The sequence below is a fragment of the Peromyscus maniculatus genome, chromosome 3 (assembly GCF_049852395.1).
Source record: "Peromyscus maniculatus bairdii isolate BWxNUB_F1_BW_parent chromosome 3, HU_Pman_BW_mat_3.1, whole genome shotgun sequence".
Taxonomy (NCBI): Eukaryota; Metazoa; Chordata; class Mammalia; order Rodentia; family Cricetidae; genus Peromyscus; species Peromyscus maniculatus.
In genome coordinates this window covers 52,679,932-52,697,818 of record NC_134854.1, presented here as the reverse complement: position 1 = coordinate 52,697,818, position 17,887 = coordinate 52,679,932, and the positions used below count along the sequence as shown (strand labels likewise).

Genomic DNA, 17,887 nt, shown 5'->3' with positions numbered 1-17,887 from the left:
GAGGCTGGCCTTGAACTCACAGAAATCCACCTGCCTCTGCCTCCTGGTGCTGGACTTAAAGGCATGTGCCACCACATTCTGCTGCATTCCTATTTCTAAATTCTACAGTAATTCAAATTTTAACTGACGACAACTTCTGGTTTCATGAATTTCTATGGTTTCTTTTCCCTTTCCTTAACCCCATTTTAGATACAATACCAGGGAGGCAGTGCATGGCTTCGTGTTTCTTCCTGCTTAAGCAATTTGATGATGTCTTGATTTACCTCAACTCTTTTAAGGTCAGTATGAATTATCTATGTGACTTGATGTATGAAACATCTTATATGCTGTGTTAGATGGGAATGATGGCTGAGGCAGGAAAATTAAGAGTTCAAGGCCAAATCAGGCATGGTGGTGTATGCCTTTAATCCCAGAACTCATGACGCAGAGATAGGCTGATCTCTGTGAGTTAGAGGCTAGCCTGGTCTACAGAGCAAGTTCAACGACAGCCAAGCCTACATAGTGAGACCCTGTCTCAAAACAACAAAAAAGGAATTCAAGGAATTCCCCACTCCCCAAAGTTATACATTTGTAGCTAGCTCCTTTTCTCTGCTGGTGTGATAGCATCAAGGAATTAATCTAAATCCTTTTTTTTTGTTTGTTTGTTTGGGTTTTTTTGAGACAGTTTCTCTGTGTAGTCCTGGATGTCCTGGAACTCACTCTGTAGATCAGGCTTGTTGTGGAATATATTTTAAGATGTGTTACTTTTGTTTATGTTTCATTTGTTTAACTCTGTGAAGTTGTGTTACTGTGCCTGTCTAAAACACCTGGTGGTCTAATGAAGAGCTGAATGGCCAATAGCGAGACAGGAGAAAGGACAGGCGGGGCTGACAGGCAGAAAGAAATAAGAGGAGAAATCTGGGAAAGAGGTCAATGAGTAGCCAGAGAAAGAGGAGGACATCAGGGGCCAACCACCCTACTATACAGCCAGCTATGGAGTAAGAGTGAAAGTCAGAAGTAAGAGAAAGGAAAAATCCCAGAGGCAAAAGGTAGATGGGATAATTTTAGTTAAGGAAAGCTGGCTAGAAATAAGCCAAGCTAAGGCCGGGCATTTATAAGTGAGAGTAAGACTCCATGTGATTTATTTGGGAGCTGGGTGGCAGGCCCCCCCAAAAAAAGCAAAAGAGCAAAAACAACCAACAACACAGGCTGGCCTCGAACTCAGAGATCCACCTGCTTTTGCCTCCCAAGTTCGAGGATAGGAGGTGTGTGCCACCATACCTGGCTTAATTCCTTAAGATTATTCCTGTGGGGCCAGCAAATTGCTTCAAAAACCTGGTGACCTGAGTTCAATGAAAGAAAGAGCTCCAGCTGACACCACCAAATTGTCCTTTGACCTCCACATGTGCCACAGCGCTCGGACACACACACACACACACACACACACACACACACACTTTAAATACTTATCTATTTATTTATTAAGTATACAGCTTTCTGTCTGCATGTATCCCTGCAGGCCAGAAGAGGGCGCCAGATCTCATTATAGATGGTTGTAAGCCACCATGTGGTTGCTGGGAATTGAACTCAGGACCTCTGGAAGAGCAGCCAGCACTCTTAACCTCTGAGCCGTCTCTCCAGCCCTAATTTTTTTTTTTTCCTTTGAGACAAGGTTACACTATGTCATTTTGGCTGGCTTGGAATTCACTCTGTAGACCAGGCTGGGGTCAAACTCACAGAGATGTGTCTGCCTCTGCCTCCTGAGTGCCAGGATTAAAAGTGTGTGGCACCATGCCCAGCAATAATAAACTTAAGAAGATTTTTTTTTAGCTAGTGTAGCTGATGATTATTCATTATTACTCATTATTTTACCAGTCAATATAGCTGATGATTTTATATTTTACATATTAATACTCAACGTGTCCTGTTCTTGACACATTTTTCAGAGTTACTTCTACAATGATGACATCTTTAACTTTAATTATGCCCAAGCCAAAGCTGCAACCGGTAACACCAGTGAGGGCGAAGAGGTGAGTACCTGCTTTTGTTCTCTCTTTAACATGGTCTGTGTGGCACACACCTTTATTTTATTTTTTTTTTAAGATTTATTTATTTATTATGTACACAGAAGAGGGTGCCAGATCTCATTACAGATGGTTGTGAGCCACCATGTGGGTGCTGGGAATTGAACTCAGGACCTATGGAAGAGCAGTGGGTGCTCTTAACCTCTGAGCCATCTCTCCAGCCCCAATTTTTTTTAAAGCCTACAGCACCCGGTATTCCCAGGCGGTCTCCCATCCAAGTACTAACCAGGCCTGACCCTGCTTAGCTTCCGAGATCAGACAAGATTGGGTGCGTTCAGGGTGGTATGGCCGTAGATGGCACACACCTTTAATCATGGCACTCAGGAGGCAGAGGCAAGTGGATTTTTGTAAGTTCAAGGCCAGCCTGGTCTACAGATCGAGTTCCAGGACAGCCAGGGCTATACAGAGAAACTCTGTCCTGAAAAACAAAAAACAAAAACAAAAAATTATGACACTTATTCGGGTGCCTGCTTTTAAAGGCATTTGAATGATCATACCTTAAAGCATTCTTAGCGTCTTCTCACTAAAATAGCCAAGTGTAAAGGACTATTATAGGTTGATTTAGCTAGGGACTGGTACCCCAATCCTATAAACCCTGAACCACATAGCAAGTCCGTGCCTCAAAAACCAAGACAGTCCAGAGAGATGGCTCAGTGGGTTAGGGAACTAGCTGTGCAAGCCTGGTGACCCAACTCACCCCTAGAGCACACATAAAAAAGCTGGCTGTGGTGGCATCTTGTAGAAGGGAGGCAGAGGCAGAAGCAGGAGAACTACCCAGAGCTTGCAGGCCCGCTGGCCTGGAGTATGCAGCACTCATGGCAGCAAAATCAAAGGCCCTGCTTCAGCAAGGTGGGAGGCAGGAAACAACTTCTGAAAGGTGTTCTCTGACCTCCATGTGCACATCGTGTTACACGTGTATCATAGACTCCTGTGTGCACAAGCGCGCTCACACACACACATACACAAATGCACACACAGAGTGAACAAATGATTTTAATTTGTTTCTTTATGGTTCACATTAAAAAGTACAGTATCAGCCTAGAGAGATGGCTCAACCATTAAGAGCACTTACTGGCTTTTGCAAAGACCAGGGTTTAGTTCCCAGCACCTGTATAGTGGCTTACAACTGCCTGTGATCCAAATTCCAGGGGATCTGACACCTTCTTCTGTGGACTCTTGCATGTTCATGGTGTGCATAAACTCAAGCAGACTCACATGCCTACACATAAATATAAATAATCTCTTAAAAAGTACAGTGTCGATCAACATACAGATTTTATAATATTAATATTTTCCTCTACTTCAGTTTTGCTAGGAAACTCTAAGGCTTCAGTATCAGCAGCCTGGTCTAGTTGATTTTGTCCATTTTGTTGCTGACCTGGCCTCGTATTTACTCCCTTTCCTCTCTCCTAGGTTTTCCTCCTGATCCAAAGCGAGAAGTTGAAAAATGACTACATTTACCTCAGTTGGTTAGCTCGCTGCTGTAAGTTTTCTTTCTCGACATTAGAAGGCTCCTCGTTTCCTTTCCCATTGTGTAATCTGTTTGGAAATCACATTAAGCATTTCCTACACTTCTTTGTTCTGTAGAATGAGCAGACACTGAAATGAAGGGTTATTTATGTTCCGTGGTAAGAGCTGCCATGGGAATATGATGTGTAACTTCACCCATGATTAGTTCCACCGTTCACACTGACATACCACTGCCATTGCGGCAAGATGTCAGCCTCTTTTAGCTTTATTAAAGCTTCCAGACTCTGCATTCAGCGCCATTAGGGAAATGGTGCTGTCAGGCTGGTTTTACCTTTTCATTTTTCAAGCCTGAAAAGTAGCAACATGTCAAAATGTAATTTTTGTTCACTGATAACCTGTAATAAGTCTCTCATATCTTTTCCTCTTTTCTCAGATTTTTTGCATATCTTCATTATACAGTGCCAGGTTTCATCAAGACAACTTCAAGTATATCATATACTCTGACCATATCCACCCCACATACTCTCCCATAGTTTTCTCCATTCCCCATCCCCCTTCTGATTTCATATCCTATGGAGAAATGGTCTTGTGAATCTGTATGAAATCTAGGATGTACAGATGAGATAAGATGTTTGTCTGAGTTTTCATTTGTTAATACAATGCTCTTAAGTTGTATTATTTTCTAAAACATAATTTCATTGTTCTTTATATCCTGTGTGTGTGTGTGTGTGTGTGTGTGTGTGTGTGTATGTGTGTGCCATATTTGATCTGTTCGTCTGTGGTGGGCACCTGGGCTATCTCCCCAGCATGGCTATTACAAATACTGCAGAAATAAATATGTGTGCAAGGTCTATGGTAGAAAGACCTGGAATCTTAGTGGAGTTCTATTTTAGGCAGTCTTGCTTTGTTGTTTTGTGGTCTAGGGGTCAAACCTGGGGCCTCATGCTGTACCTCTCTAACCCAGCCCCACTATTTTGAGATTTTGAGAAACTTTGATAACAGCCTTTTGTACCCGTTGGACTGATTTATATTCCCACCAACGGTGTGTAGTTCCTTCTCTCCACATGCTCCGTACTTGTTCTGTTAGATAACCATCCTGAGTGGCAAGAGATGGAGTCCCATGTGGTTTTCATTTTCATGTCTCTGACTGCTAAGGTTGTTGACATTAGCATATGCTTATTGGCCATTACAGTTTATATTTTCAGAACTGTTCATTTTCTTAGCCCCTTTGTTTGTTGGGTTATTTAGATTTTGGGTGTTTTGAGTTGTTGAAACTCTTTACATATTCCAGACATTAATCTTCCATCAGATATATAGCTAAATGATATTTCTGCCCTTTCTGTAGGCTGCTTCTTCCCTCAGATGTTTCTTCGAAGCTTCTTAATTCAAGAAATCCCATTTGTTAAGTCTTGGCCTCAGTTATTAAGCTGTTAGAATGCTTTTCAGAAAGACCTTGTCTATGGCTCTGTCTTGGAGCATTTCCCCTGTGATTTCCGCTAACAGTTTAGTTTCAGCTCTTAGGTTAAGGTCCATAGTTTTAAGTGGAGTGAGAGACAGGGACCTAATTTCCATCTTCTGTATGTGATGTCCACTTCCCCGGCACCATGTTTAAAGGCTCTGTTTCCCCATTGAGGTTTGGAAACCCCTGTCAAACTCAGGCGGCCATAACTGCACTGACTGAATTGTAGGTCCTTTATTCTGTTCCACTGAGTTACATGTCTGCTTTTGTGCCCATACCTCTTTTGTATGTCTGTGTGAATTGTAGCATTTTGTTTTGTTTTGTTTTTGTTTTTCTGTTACTGTGAGGAATGTCTTTGGAACTTTTGTGGCAATTGCATTGAAATTGTATGTTGCTTTTGGTAATATAGCCGTTTTTATTTTGCTGACTCAATACCATAGTGGCTCTTTCATTTTTCTAGTGCCTTTTTTTCATTAGTGTTTACAATTCCATTGTGTGGGTCTCTTTCTTCCTTTGTTAGATTTATTCCCAGTTGTTGCGCTGTCTTTAAAGCTATTATAAATGGAATTGTTTCCCTGATTTCTTTCTTGGCAAGTTTGTTATTGGTATATAGAAAAGCTACTATTTTTTAGACCATGTTAGTTTTTGTATACTGTTTTTGTATACATTGTAGAAAGGGTTCATTGGTTTTAAAAGTTTTCCTGTAGAATTTTTAGAGTTTCCAATGTGTAACATCATACCATCTAGCTGGGCAGTAGTGGCACACGCCTTTAATTCCAGCATTTGAGAGGCAGAGCCAGGTGGATCTCTGTGAGTTCGAGGCCAGCCTGAGCTACAGAGTGAGTTCCAGGACAGGCGCAAAGCTACACAGAGAAACCCTGTCTGGAAAAACCAAAAAACAAATAAAAAAGATCATACCATCTACAAGTAGGGATAATTTGACTTATTACTGTTGTTTTATTTGTTCTTTTGTCTTATTGCTCTAGCTAAGACTTCAAGGACTATATTGAATAAGAGTAGAGAAAGTTTTAAAACATTAAAATTTACTTTTGTTTTTGTCTTTTTGAGACAGGATTTCTCTGTGTAGTTTTGGAGCCTGTCCTGGAGCTCGCTCTGTAGACCAGGCTGGCCTCGAATTCACAGACATCTGCCTGGCTCTGCCTCCCGAGTGCTGGGATTAAAGGTGTGTGCCACCACCACCCAGCAACATTAACATTTCTTAAAGGGTAGAGAAAATGGACACTTGGTTTTAGTGAAAAGTCTTTGAGTTTCCCCATTTAGTATATGTTTGCTATAGGTTTTCTCTTTGCTTATTTACCTTTCTCCTGTGGTTTGCTCTTTCCTATGCCTTCATAGGGTGTCTGTCTTTATAGTGTGTATGATTCCTTCCACTTAGTTTTGTTTTAGTCAACGTAAGTTCCTTTTAGTTTGTATTTATCATGGCAAGTTTTTCTTTCTTCAGCTATGAAGCATAGCTTTGCTGAGTATAGTAATCTGGGTTGGCGATTATTGTCTTTGAGAAATACGACATTCCATGCATTCCTGACTTTTAGAATTTCTGTTGCAAAATTTACCCTTGTTTGATGGAGTTGTCTTTACATTCTCCCATGAAGCTTCTAATATTCTTTGGGCTTGTATATGGTTAGTGTTTTAACTATGGCATGGGAGGTTCTTTTCTGGTCTTATTTTGGCATTCTAAAAGCCTCCTTCCTATATCTGGATAAATATCTCTTCCCTAGATTTTCACATTTTCTACTGTGATCTTATTAAATATGTCTGTACCTTTGTCTTCAATGTCTCTCTGTTCTATGCCCATGAATTATATATTTAATCTTTTAATCATGTCCTATATATCTTTCTTCATCTTCTATTAATACTTCATTTTCATTGTTATATAACTGTCCTAATTCATGGTATTAATCATCATTCTCTAAAGGAACAAAACCGAGAGAATGTGTACACACACACACACACACACACACACACACACACACACACACAATTTGCTATACTAGCTTACAGGCTAGGGTCCAGATAGTTCAACAATGGCTGTCTCATGCTGGAAAGACTGAGACTCTGGTAGGTATTCAGTCCCAAGGGGTGGATATTTCACCAGTCTCCCAGTCCGGCCCTGGAGTCCTAGAGGACTGACTCCAGAGACCTGCTGTGCTTCAGTCTGTGTTGGAATCCTGAAGCAGTTAGTTCTAGTGTAGGCGAAGGAATGCATTAGCAACAGGGCAGATGAACTTGTCAGTTAGAGTGAGGACAAGCAGGTAAAAAGCAAAAGCTTCCTTTCCCCAAGTGTTTCTATGTAGGCTGCTACCCTGAGTTGTGGCCCACATTTAGGGTGGGTCTTCTGGCCTCAAATAATCCATTAAGAGAACCCCTGACAGGCATGTCCAGAATCTTGAGTCTTAGTTTATTCCAGATATAGTCGAGTTGATAACCAAGATTAGCTGTCACACTCATCTGCTCTCTCCCAAGCCCTGAGACTGTCTTCCGCTTGATCCATTCTACTGCCAAGGCCTCCCACCAAAGTTTTGTATGACTTACTGAATTTTTCACTTAGAAATTTCAGTTGTTTTTTCTAGTATTTCCTGTTATGAATTCATTTTCATATCTATTTTGACTTTTAAGTTTTATTTTATTTTAGCAATTTAGGGCTTTAAAAACAATTTTTTTTTTTTAATGTTCATGGATGTATACATGTACAGTCTTCATGCAATGCTTGTCCAGGCCACAAGAGGGCATTGGATTCCCCTGGAACTGGAGTTACATACAGTTGTGGGTTCAGGGAACCGAATCTGAGTCTTCTGGAAGAGCAGCCAGTGCTCTTAACCACTGAGCCATCTTTGATTTCAACAAATGTTCTCGTAGTCATTCTTTTGAATTCCTTGTCCAGGATTTCACCTAATTCATTTCACTCTCACTGGACTGCATTACTGTGAAATTTTAATTTTGAGTTGTATTGTCTTGATTGTTCAGGGTTTTTATGTTTCTGCATTGGGACAAGTGCTGGACTAAAGATGTCTGCCCCTACCCCTGGCTCTGCACTGGGCTTTGCACATCTGGGATTATGTTTTTGGTTGGATTTTGTTTTTCAATCACTTGTATTCTTTCAGTAAAAGAGTTTTCAGTGTTCAGTGGTTTTTCTCCCCTTCTAGTCCCAGAGTGTAGCTCAGCAGCTAAAACCTCAGCCCGCATGCTCAGAGCACCAGGCCCAATCTGCAGCTCTGCTCTCAGAGTAGAGCAGTAAGTGAAGAAACAGTGTTAACTATGGATCTGCCTACCATGAAAATGCAGCAGCAGGCAATTAACAGCAACCGCCTCTCCAGTTCCAATACTTTCAGGAATTAAAGGAATAAGAATAGTACATTGTGTGCTATAATATTAATTATTAACAGTAGGGATAGAAGGGAAATAAACTGCATAATACTATTAATTAGATTGAGCAACAGAAAAAAATGTAGGGAAAAAGGTAAACAGAAAGGATGAACAATAAAGACAGAGAGGCGATAAGTCATCTTCAGTGAAGGGAGAATGAAATCATATCAGATAGCCTAAACAATACTAGCATTCAGGAGGCTGAGACCAAGAAACCCATAATTACAGGTCTACTTATGTTCTTTGAGAGCGCCAGTTTAAAAAATATCAAAACAAAAACAAACAAAAAACAGTACCGTTTAAGAGGAAGTCAGATCAGAAGTTCAAGGCCATCCTTGGCTACATGGTAAGTTTTGGCTACATGATGTGTTTGTGGTCAGCTTGGGATATATTAAAACTTGTATAAAAAAATAAATAAAGCTGTTTGGGAGACAGAGGGAGGCAGATCTTTGTGAGTTCAAAGCCATCCTGGTCTACATATGAGTTCTAGACCATCCAGGGCTACAGAGTGAATTTTTTTTTTATAGCTAATCTGGGCTAGAGAGATGGTTTGGTAGTCAAGAGTACTCATTGCTCTTTGAGAGAACTTGATTGGATCCCAGCATCCACATCAGATAGCTCACAAGGGGCTCATAACTCCAGTTCCATGAATCTAACATAAATCTTTAAAATAAAAACCAAAAATAAACAAAAAATTTAAAACCAAGAAGTAACAACAACAATAGGGCACTAAGTTAAAATTAAATATTAGACAGGAAAACATAGAAGAGAAGGAAAGAGAACTCTGGGAGTTCTGTATATGGTGCCTGCTCTGGGCACAAGGGTCAGGCCATTGTTACTATTTGGTCAGATTTCAAATATGTGCCAAGGGCCACTGAGATGACTCAGCAGGTAAGCGCTCATCTCTGGAACCCACAGAAAGGTGGAAGAAGAGAACTAACAGGTCTGTGCTCTGACCACCATATATGGACCCTGGCTCATAGCCCTCAAGGCCAAACACAAACATCACACACACGATAATAATAACCATTTTAAAACTATACTTAAAATGTTCAGCACATTTTTTGTAGTCACAGGAAAATTTTAGCAATTACATATTCTTTTTGTTGGTGGTGCTAGTAGTATTTTGAGGCAAAGTCTCTGTGTCCCTTTAAGGCTGGCCTTAAACTTCCAATCCCATTGCCTTAATCTTTCCAAAGCTGGAATTACAAGCATGGACCACCACACCTGGCTAGCAGTCAGATTCTATGAGGATGAAACTGAGCAGGATTGAATGAATAATAACTCTTTAGCAAAGTAGAAACTTCTAGACATCAACCCAGTCTAAGAGATAATTAGATAAGTCTTAAGTATGTTAAGTTTGGTTTAATTCTGGTAAGGAGCCAGTTAAATGGCAACGCCTCACCATTTTGTATTTGGCGATATAAACCCAAGTCCATAGAACAGCACAGTAAAGGGCTTAGTTCTTGAACATTTAAAAAGCGCCAGCCTGGGGGCTGAAGTGATGTTCAGTGGTTAAGAGTGCTTGTTGATCTTGCAAAGGACCAGAATTTAGGTCCCAGCACCCAGTCAGCTCATGACCTTCTCTCACTCCAGCTCCAGGGTTCCTAGTGCTCTCTCTGGCTTCTGAGGGCACACACACATGCACATAAATAAAAACAAAGTTTGAAAATGGCGGTGTGCTCCTATAACCCATCACTGGAGAGGCTCAAGTTGAACGACAGCTTAGGTGGTATCTTGAGACACTGTCATAAGTAATAATAACAGTTGTTTTCTTTTGTAGACATCATGAATAAAAAACCAAGACTAGCTTGGGAACTTTATCTCAAGATGGAAACCTCTGGCGAGTCCTTCAGCCTCTTACAGCTCATTGCCAACGACTGTTACAAGGTGAGTTTGGGTCCCGGGAAAGGAAGACAGGAAGGAGCAGGGTCATGTTTCATCAGCGAATGAGAGTCCTGGAGGCTGGCTAGCTGTTGGTGAGAAGACTGTCACCCTTTTTATGAATTATGTGACCTCAGGGATTAGTATTTCAGAGTCTCATCTGCATATAAACGGTGATTTAGAAGGAGGCTTCCGATTTCTAAGGAGCTATTAAGGTAGAAATATTCAGCTGATGGACAGAAATTTGGCTCTGAAACTTGAGAAACATGTCATCTGGAAACAGATTAGGAATCACCATCAGCATTTAATACTGATTAGCTAGGTGTGGTAGCACATGCCTCGGATCTCAGCACTTGGAAAGCAGAGGCAGGAGGATCACTTACAAGTTTGGAGGCAGCCTGGGCTATGTAGCGATTTCAAGACCTGTTTCAAAGAAAAAGAAAAATGAAGCCCTCAGAAACAGGTTAAGGGCTGGCATTACTTAGCAAGTAAAAGCACCTGCCACCAAAACATGTGATGATGTGAGTTCAGTCCCTGAAACACACACACACACACACACACACACACACACACACACACACACACACACACCTTTTCCTGCTTTCTCAGGAATATAGGTGAGTGGTAGAGTGTTTGCCTACCATGCTCAAGACCCTAAGTTCAACTCACAGTGCCACAATAAATAAATAAATTTATTGATCTCAATTCTACAGATAAGAAACATTTTCATACTCCTCACTGGGGGCATCATCAATCTCAATATCCAAACCAAATTTTGGGGGGATCCTTACTTTTGCAGAGTGATTATAGTGAAAACAAATTGATACCCAAATTAATAAGGACTATCATATACATTATGCTGAGTAAAGAAAACAGTTTTGTGTTTTATAACATATATAAAAAATATTCTTGAGCCAGGCAGTGGTGGCGCATACCTTTAATCCCAGCACTTGGGAGGCAGAGGAAGGTGCATCTCTGTGAATTTGAGGCCAGCCTGGTCTACAGAGTGAGACTACACAGAGAAACCCTGTCTCAGGAAACAAAACAAGGGGCTGGAGAGATGGCTCAGAGGTTAAGAGCACTGACTGCCCTTTCCAGAGGTCCTGAGTTCAATTCCCAGCAACCACATAGAGGCTCACAGCCATCTGTAATGAGATCTGGTGCCCTCTTCTGGCCTGCAGTCACATATGCTGTATACATAATAAATAAATAAATCTTAAAAAAAAATTTAAAAAACAAAACAAAACAAAACAAAACAAAATCTTGAAATTATAACATCAGTGACAAGATTATCAAGAAATAGTAGTGGGGGCTGGTGTTAGGGATGCTGATGTACAGGGAAGGGCTTGCCGTCACTGTAAGCTGGAAGCAGGGCAATCTCTGGTGACAGAGGAATCTGAATCTTGATAGTAGAGGAAGTTAGCATTCTCCGAAGGACTGTCATCTCCACAGTGCCTATGTAAATTTCCTGATTCTGATATCTTTTTACTATAGTTTTAGAAGCTATAACCATTGGGAGAAATTGTGAGAGGTACAGGAGACATCATCCTATCTTTGTAATTTCCTATAGATCTGTAATTATTTAAAAATAAACCTGGGGATGTTAATGGCTGGAGGGATGGCTCAGCAGTTAAGAGCACTTGCTGCTCTTCCAGAGGATCCCGATTTGATTTTCAGCAACCACAGGGTGGTTCACAACCATCTGCAACTTCAGTCTCAGGATTTGATCCTCCTTCTGACATTCATGGGCACCAGGCATCCACACTGTCCACAGAGATGAATGTGCACAAAACACCCCTATACATAAAATAAAACTAAAACTTGCCCAGTGATATCATTCTGGGTAAGGCACCTGCTGCCAGACCTGGCAATCTGAGTTTGATCCCTGGAATGCAAATGATGGAAGGAGAGGACCAACTCCCACAAGTTGTCCTCTGATCTCCACATGTTTGCCATGACATGTATGCAGGTAAACAATGAAATAAAAACACAAAAAGAAAATACCTAAGGAAAAAACTAATTAGTGCTATATACAATAATGTAGATGAATGTTAGTTTTGAGCCAAATGCAGTACGTCATATAGATAAAACTCTGAGAGGCAAACTTGATGGCATTGTTTAAAAGACACAGAGGGCAGTGAGGTGGCTCAGCAGGTAAGGTTACTTGCCGCTAAGCAGAGCAAACCTGAGTTTGATCCCTGGGACCCACATGGAAGCAAAGAACTGACTACCCCAAGTTTTCCTCTGACCTCCACACGTGCTTTAGCAAACATACTCCCCCCAAGACAAAATTCAAAGATGCAGAGGTAGAAGATGAAGGTATAAAGAGGGTCTAGGAATTGAGCATAGAAGTGGGAACAGCAATTGCTGCTGAGTGAGGAGGAAGCAGGGATCATTGGCAGGGGATATGCTCAAGTCTTGTTTTCCATAGTGTGTGGACCTGGGCGGTCTCTCCACTTGTATTCACACACAGTAAGCTGTGCGTGTTTCACACATTGCTCTATATGTGTGTTATTTTGCATATTGTAAAGAAATGTGAAGACAGAAAGGTTAACCCTGAGAAGAGGAAGAACACTTGTTTTTTGAGAGACAGGAAGAAAGATGGGACAAGGGAAGGGTATTATTTGTTCTGAGGGAAGGAAGTTTATTCTCTCTCTGCAGTATAAAGCTGAGAATGCAGTACAGACTTAGGAAGTGGTCAGTGGCTGAGAAGTAGGCTGGAGGGGCAACCACATCAACAGTAAAGAGGGTCACCCAGCAATTAGGGGCCTTACGAGCCAGCTCAGCCATGCTCCACGTGTCCTGAATGTGTCATGTCTTTGGGAAAGATGTCTGTCAAAATAAATTAAGAGATTTTGTACTTAAAATTGTCACTGCCTAGGCATTCTAAGCATTTAAGATAATCTGGAAAAGATAATGTTGAGTTGAATACAGTCAGGTTAGTATTTAGGAGACTTGAAAAATACCTTTAAAAAAAGACAACAATCAGTTTCTCACAAGAGTGGAATAGAATTAGAAGAAGTAACAAATGGCTTGATGGCAGCATGATTCAGCAGTCTGTAGACAAAATGTTCTATCACCGAAAGTAAAAGCATGTGGCTTTAAAAAAAACCTATGCACGTAAACTGGGGTCCTCTCCTATTGGCTAGGAATTGAAATGTACCTAAGTTGCTACCTCAAAATGGTTTTGTGTGTGTGTGTGTGTGTGTGTGTGTGTGTGTGTGTGTGTGTGCATTTGTTTCATCCTGTTCTGTTCTGTACTCCATATATTTCATTCTATTCTGCCTCTTGACTAAAGTCAATGCTACCACCATGCTTTCTTTTGTGCAGATGGGCCAGTTCTACTATTCAGCCAAAGCTTTTGATGTCCTAGAGAGGCTGGATCCCAACCCTGAATACTGGGAAGGCAAAAGGGGTGCCTGTGTGGGCATTTTCCAGATGATTTTAGCCGGGAGAGAGCCCAAGTAAGTAAACAAACGGAGAGAGGCACTTCTGTCCCACCGCCCCTGGGACAGGTGCCTGTGGAAACTGCAAAGATAGAAACGTTGAGATGTTAGATTTTCTGTATGACCTTTTCTTCCAGAAATGTCTTATTTTATGCAGTCAAATGACTATAAGTCATACATACTGGGGACACTAAGCGTATGGAAGCCTCCAAATCCAGGGCATGGTATACCTCCAGATGAACAGCCATTTCAGTAAACAAATGCCATTCACGTTTCTGCCCTCTTTGCCTATTGGCTTTTCCTTCTGCTGTCTAATTCAGGCCTCAAAGAAAGAGGAATAGGGTAGACATGGGTGAAATTCTGTTTTTGCTCCTGCCTTCCTATATTCCAGGAAATGCTGAGATATTTGATTATGTAAAACTAAGAGGCTTATAGTTCTATCTGAATAAAAATTAAAACACTTAAATTCCTAGCACTTGGGATCCTGAAGCAGAATTGTGAGCTCAAGTCCAGAAAAGCCAGCCTTGGCTAAAATTAATACATTAATTCAGTATTCTAAAAATAACTCTATGTAAAATATTTATTGCTTAATGCATATGGATAGAAAAATTAATAATTTTTCAAGCAAATTATCAAAATTTACCTTCTGCTTTGTATCTATTTACAATCCCAAATGAAAGCACTTGGGTGCAGGAGGGTCCTCGGAGAGAAAGGAATAGAAAACAGGCCTATAGAGGAGCGGACCCACAGACAGCCGCCAGCGTTCTGATGAGAGAGCAAGAAGCTTCAGCCTGCCTCATCATAGTTCATTAAAATCCGAGCTTTAACTCTAATGGACTGGAATTTGGGGCTGGAGATGGCTTGTGGTTAAGAATACTTGCTGCTCAGCCATGAGGACCGGAGTTTGAATCCCAGCACATACGACAGATGGCTCACAAACCCCTGTAACTTCAGCTCCAAGGGATCTTATGCCCTCTTCTAGTCTCCTCAGGCACTGCATACACGTGCAAATCCATTCACAGACGTACACAAAGGGACACATGCATGCATAAATAAAGTGAATTTTTAAGTTAAAGCATTTTTAATTAAATTATAAATGCTGGATATTCACCAAATTTTAGTCCTTACTGCTGTTCACATCTCTATTCTTAGTATATATGAACCCCTTTTAAACCAATCTGTTGAAGAAGCCACCGGTTGCTGTGGCTAGAAAACTAGTAACTTTGTAAGTGGCTTGCGCTCAGTGGAGGATCCATGAGCTCAGATGCCTCACTTGGATACAGTGTAACAGTGTGAGATTGCCAGTTTTCCTTCTCTATTGAGCCGTGTGTTCTTGCCCACCCTTTCCTCAGAGAGACCCTCCGAGAAGTGCTGCACTTACTGAGAAGCACAGGAAACACCCAAGTGGAGTATATCATCAGGATCATGAAGAAGTGGGCCAAGGAGAACAGAGTGCCTATCTAAAGAGCCCAGCCCTGGGCCAGGAACCAGCGACCAGCTTCCTCTCACATCAAACTGGAACTATTCTCCTGCACTTGAACATGGGATCCAGGACCCTGTTTGATTGACATTTCCTTCCTCACTCTTAGCACATCAAGATGAGTGGCTGGAATGTGTAGACTTAGCCATCGGGAAGCACAGATCTCCCTGGTCTGTACTGACACCCCATGTAATCTACTGGTGAAAGGACTTTGGACTCCCCCGTGCCTTTCTTCCAAAATCACTCAGAATACTCCTGTATAATTCACTGGCTTTTAAGAGTAGATCATAGTTTTGTTTTTCTTTTTCTGTTAGCATTTCAGGACATTTTCTCCTAGCTGCAGTGACAAGTACTTTTATACTAAGGAATGACTATCATCTGATCATCTTCCATCATCTTGTCCATTAGCCCATCCGTGAAGAACACCTCTGAGTCCTGGGAGAAGAAGTCTTCCCCAGTGTGTGATTCTGAGGATGGCTGTGAGACCCTCTCCCAACTGTGCAGTCATTAGCAGAGAGTAGGCGCATAGGCTCACTCTCTCAGTAAGTCAGCGCTGCTCCTGGCTTGTTGCAGTGAGACAAGTTGAATGCTGTAGGGTTTTAAAAGGTGAAGGAAAGGAAAAATGTGGTGTCTCTGAAGGTACACTGATCTCAGAGTCTCCACTACCTTGTATTTTAGGAAACAAAGCCAGGGCAAACTTCTTCGTATATCAGCTGAATGAACAGCAATTTGAACATAGGGCTGTGAAGGTTTTCATGCAACATATGTACATTTTTGTTTGGTTGGTTTTGGTTTTTTGAAACAGGGTTTTCTGTGGACCAGGATGGCCTCGAACTTGGAGAACCACCTGTCTCTTCCTCCCAAGCACTGGGATCAAAGGTGTGCACCACCACCACCTGTCATATTATATTACATTACACCCATGCACGCATTATAGGGATTCATTGATAGTTATAAATGAGGGTCCTTGGAAGGGACCTCCTACTGGCTAGCCTCTCCATTATATCTCAGCCTCATGTCTCTGAGCTGTCATTACATAAACCTCCTTCTTCTACAACCAAGTATTCTCAGACTTACATCCCACTTTCAGAAAACAGACATCTTTTTCTGTATCAGATTACCTTTGTTTCTATGCTCTCTAATTTTCTTCTGTAAGTTTGAGGTACACAGTGTCACCATCCAGAACACGCAGACCCATCCTCATAGAGCAGAGAGTGGACTGGGAAGGATGTGGAAGAGTTCCTGGAAGCACTGCTAGTTCTTCCTCCTGCCCCAGCCTCCCGCTGCAAGTGGCATGGTGCTGAGCAGAAAGGAGAGGGAAGCCGGTCCAGAGTGAGAGCAGCCAGAGCAATGGGACAGCAGCTGGACACAGCCTCCACATCTGGCCAGCCCCCAGGTGCTCTTCAGGTCTGCTCAGAAGGTGGCCAGTGTGCCATCCTTGACATGAGGCTCAGATCTGATGGGTCCAGAGCACAAATCACAGTACTGGTCTAACAGAACTCCAGGAAACAGAGTCACATCATCTCCCTACGCCAGAGCTTCATCTTCTGGTTCTGTTGTTCCTGCTTCTTCAGTCACAGCTGATTCTCACTGTCAAGGATGTTAGGTGGGTCAGATATGGCTGTGAAGAGTTCTGTGAAGCATTCTTGTCAAACTTCCCTTACTCTGAAGGAACAGGGCAGTGGGTGGGCAGGAGCAAGTCCTGGCAGCTGTGGGCATCTTCCAGTGGGGTCCCGCTCAGTTCTAGGTCTTCATTCCCGAAAGACACCCATTCGTGCTGATGCACTTCCCAGGGAGGTTTTCAGAGTTGACTACTCAGTAGTCTGACATCTTCCTGTCTTGAGGGAAGGATGTCTATTCCCCCAACAGCAGAGTTTTAGATTACTTTCTAAAGTTTTTAATCTACAGGATTGAGATGGAAACATGAAGGCTACTTAAAGCGAAGCACACGCAATTCTGTTAGGAGGGTAATTGTTTCTGGTTGTCTTGACAGGGTTTCAGGCTCTCTCACAGAGGAAAAAGGCTCCAGGATGGGGAGTGGGAAATGTGTACAGTCTATAGCATCAATGTACTATTTAAAATCTGTAGTGTATACTTAGAAATGGAAAAAAAAAACTTTTACAATTATTTTTGTACTGCAAAAGAATTATATAGCACTGTACTATATTTAAATTAAATTTTATTTTTTGGTTCTTTTCATGTGTGCTTATGTTTATGCAGGTGTGGAGGTCAGAGGCCAAGTTGGGTATCTTAGCTCTTTCTACCTTATATTTTTAAAAGATTTGTTTTTTATTTATGTATGCATGTGGATATGTGCACATGAGTGCAGGTGCCCACAAAGGCGAGAAGAGGGCACCAGTTCCTTGGAACTGGATTTACAGGCTGTTGTGAGCTGCTTGGTGTGAGTGCTGGGAACCAAACTGTATTCTTCTGCAAGAGTATTTGCTGTTAACCACTGAGCATCTTCCTCCCTCATGACCTTATGTTTTGAAACTGGGTCTCTCACTGAAGCTGGACTTGCCCATTTGGCAGGACTGGATAGCAGGCACGAGTCTGGGTTCCTCCTGTCTCCTTCTCCCTGCCTGCTATGATTATGGGCACGTGCCAGCACGCCTGGCTTCTTACATGGGTGCTGGAGACCTGAACTCAGTCCTTATGTGTGCATAGCAAGCACTTGGCTGACTGAGCCATCCACCCAACC

General features: G+C 41.9%; 1 protein-coding gene and 1 non-coding gene across 3 annotated transcripts in view; one reads left to right on the top strand and one right to left on the bottom strand.

The window, feature by feature from the left end:
- The window catches only part of Ift56 (intraflagellar transport 56), a 51,578-nt gene extending 34,198 nt beyond the window's left edge, over positions 1–17,380 (top strand). Inside the window, exons 13-18 of one of the 2 annotated variants that reach the window (XM_006990429.4) lie at positions 190–278; positions 1,926–2,009; positions 3,477–3,546; positions 10,160–10,266; positions 13,591–13,724; positions 15,059–17,380. In XM_006990429.4, the coding sequence (XP_006990491.1) occupies positions 190–278; positions 1,926–2,009; positions 3,477–3,546; positions 10,160–10,266; positions 13,591–13,724; positions 15,059–15,170 (596 nt within the window). In that variant the 3' untranslated portion in view covers positions 15,171–17,380. Of the gene's footprint in view, positions 1–189; positions 279–1,925; positions 2,010–3,476; positions 3,547–3,966; positions 4,150–10,159; positions 10,267–13,590; positions 13,725–15,058 lie in introns of those variants that run through there. The other variant, XM_042273066.2, reaches the window with a different exon arrangement.
- On the bottom strand, positions 2,241–2,359 carry LOC121828453 (5S ribosomal RNA). Its single transcript, XR_006070919.1, has one exon. It is a non-coding gene; the product is annotated as a 5S ribosomal RNA (ribosomal RNA).
- Positions 17,381–17,887: the final 507 nt, after the last annotated feature.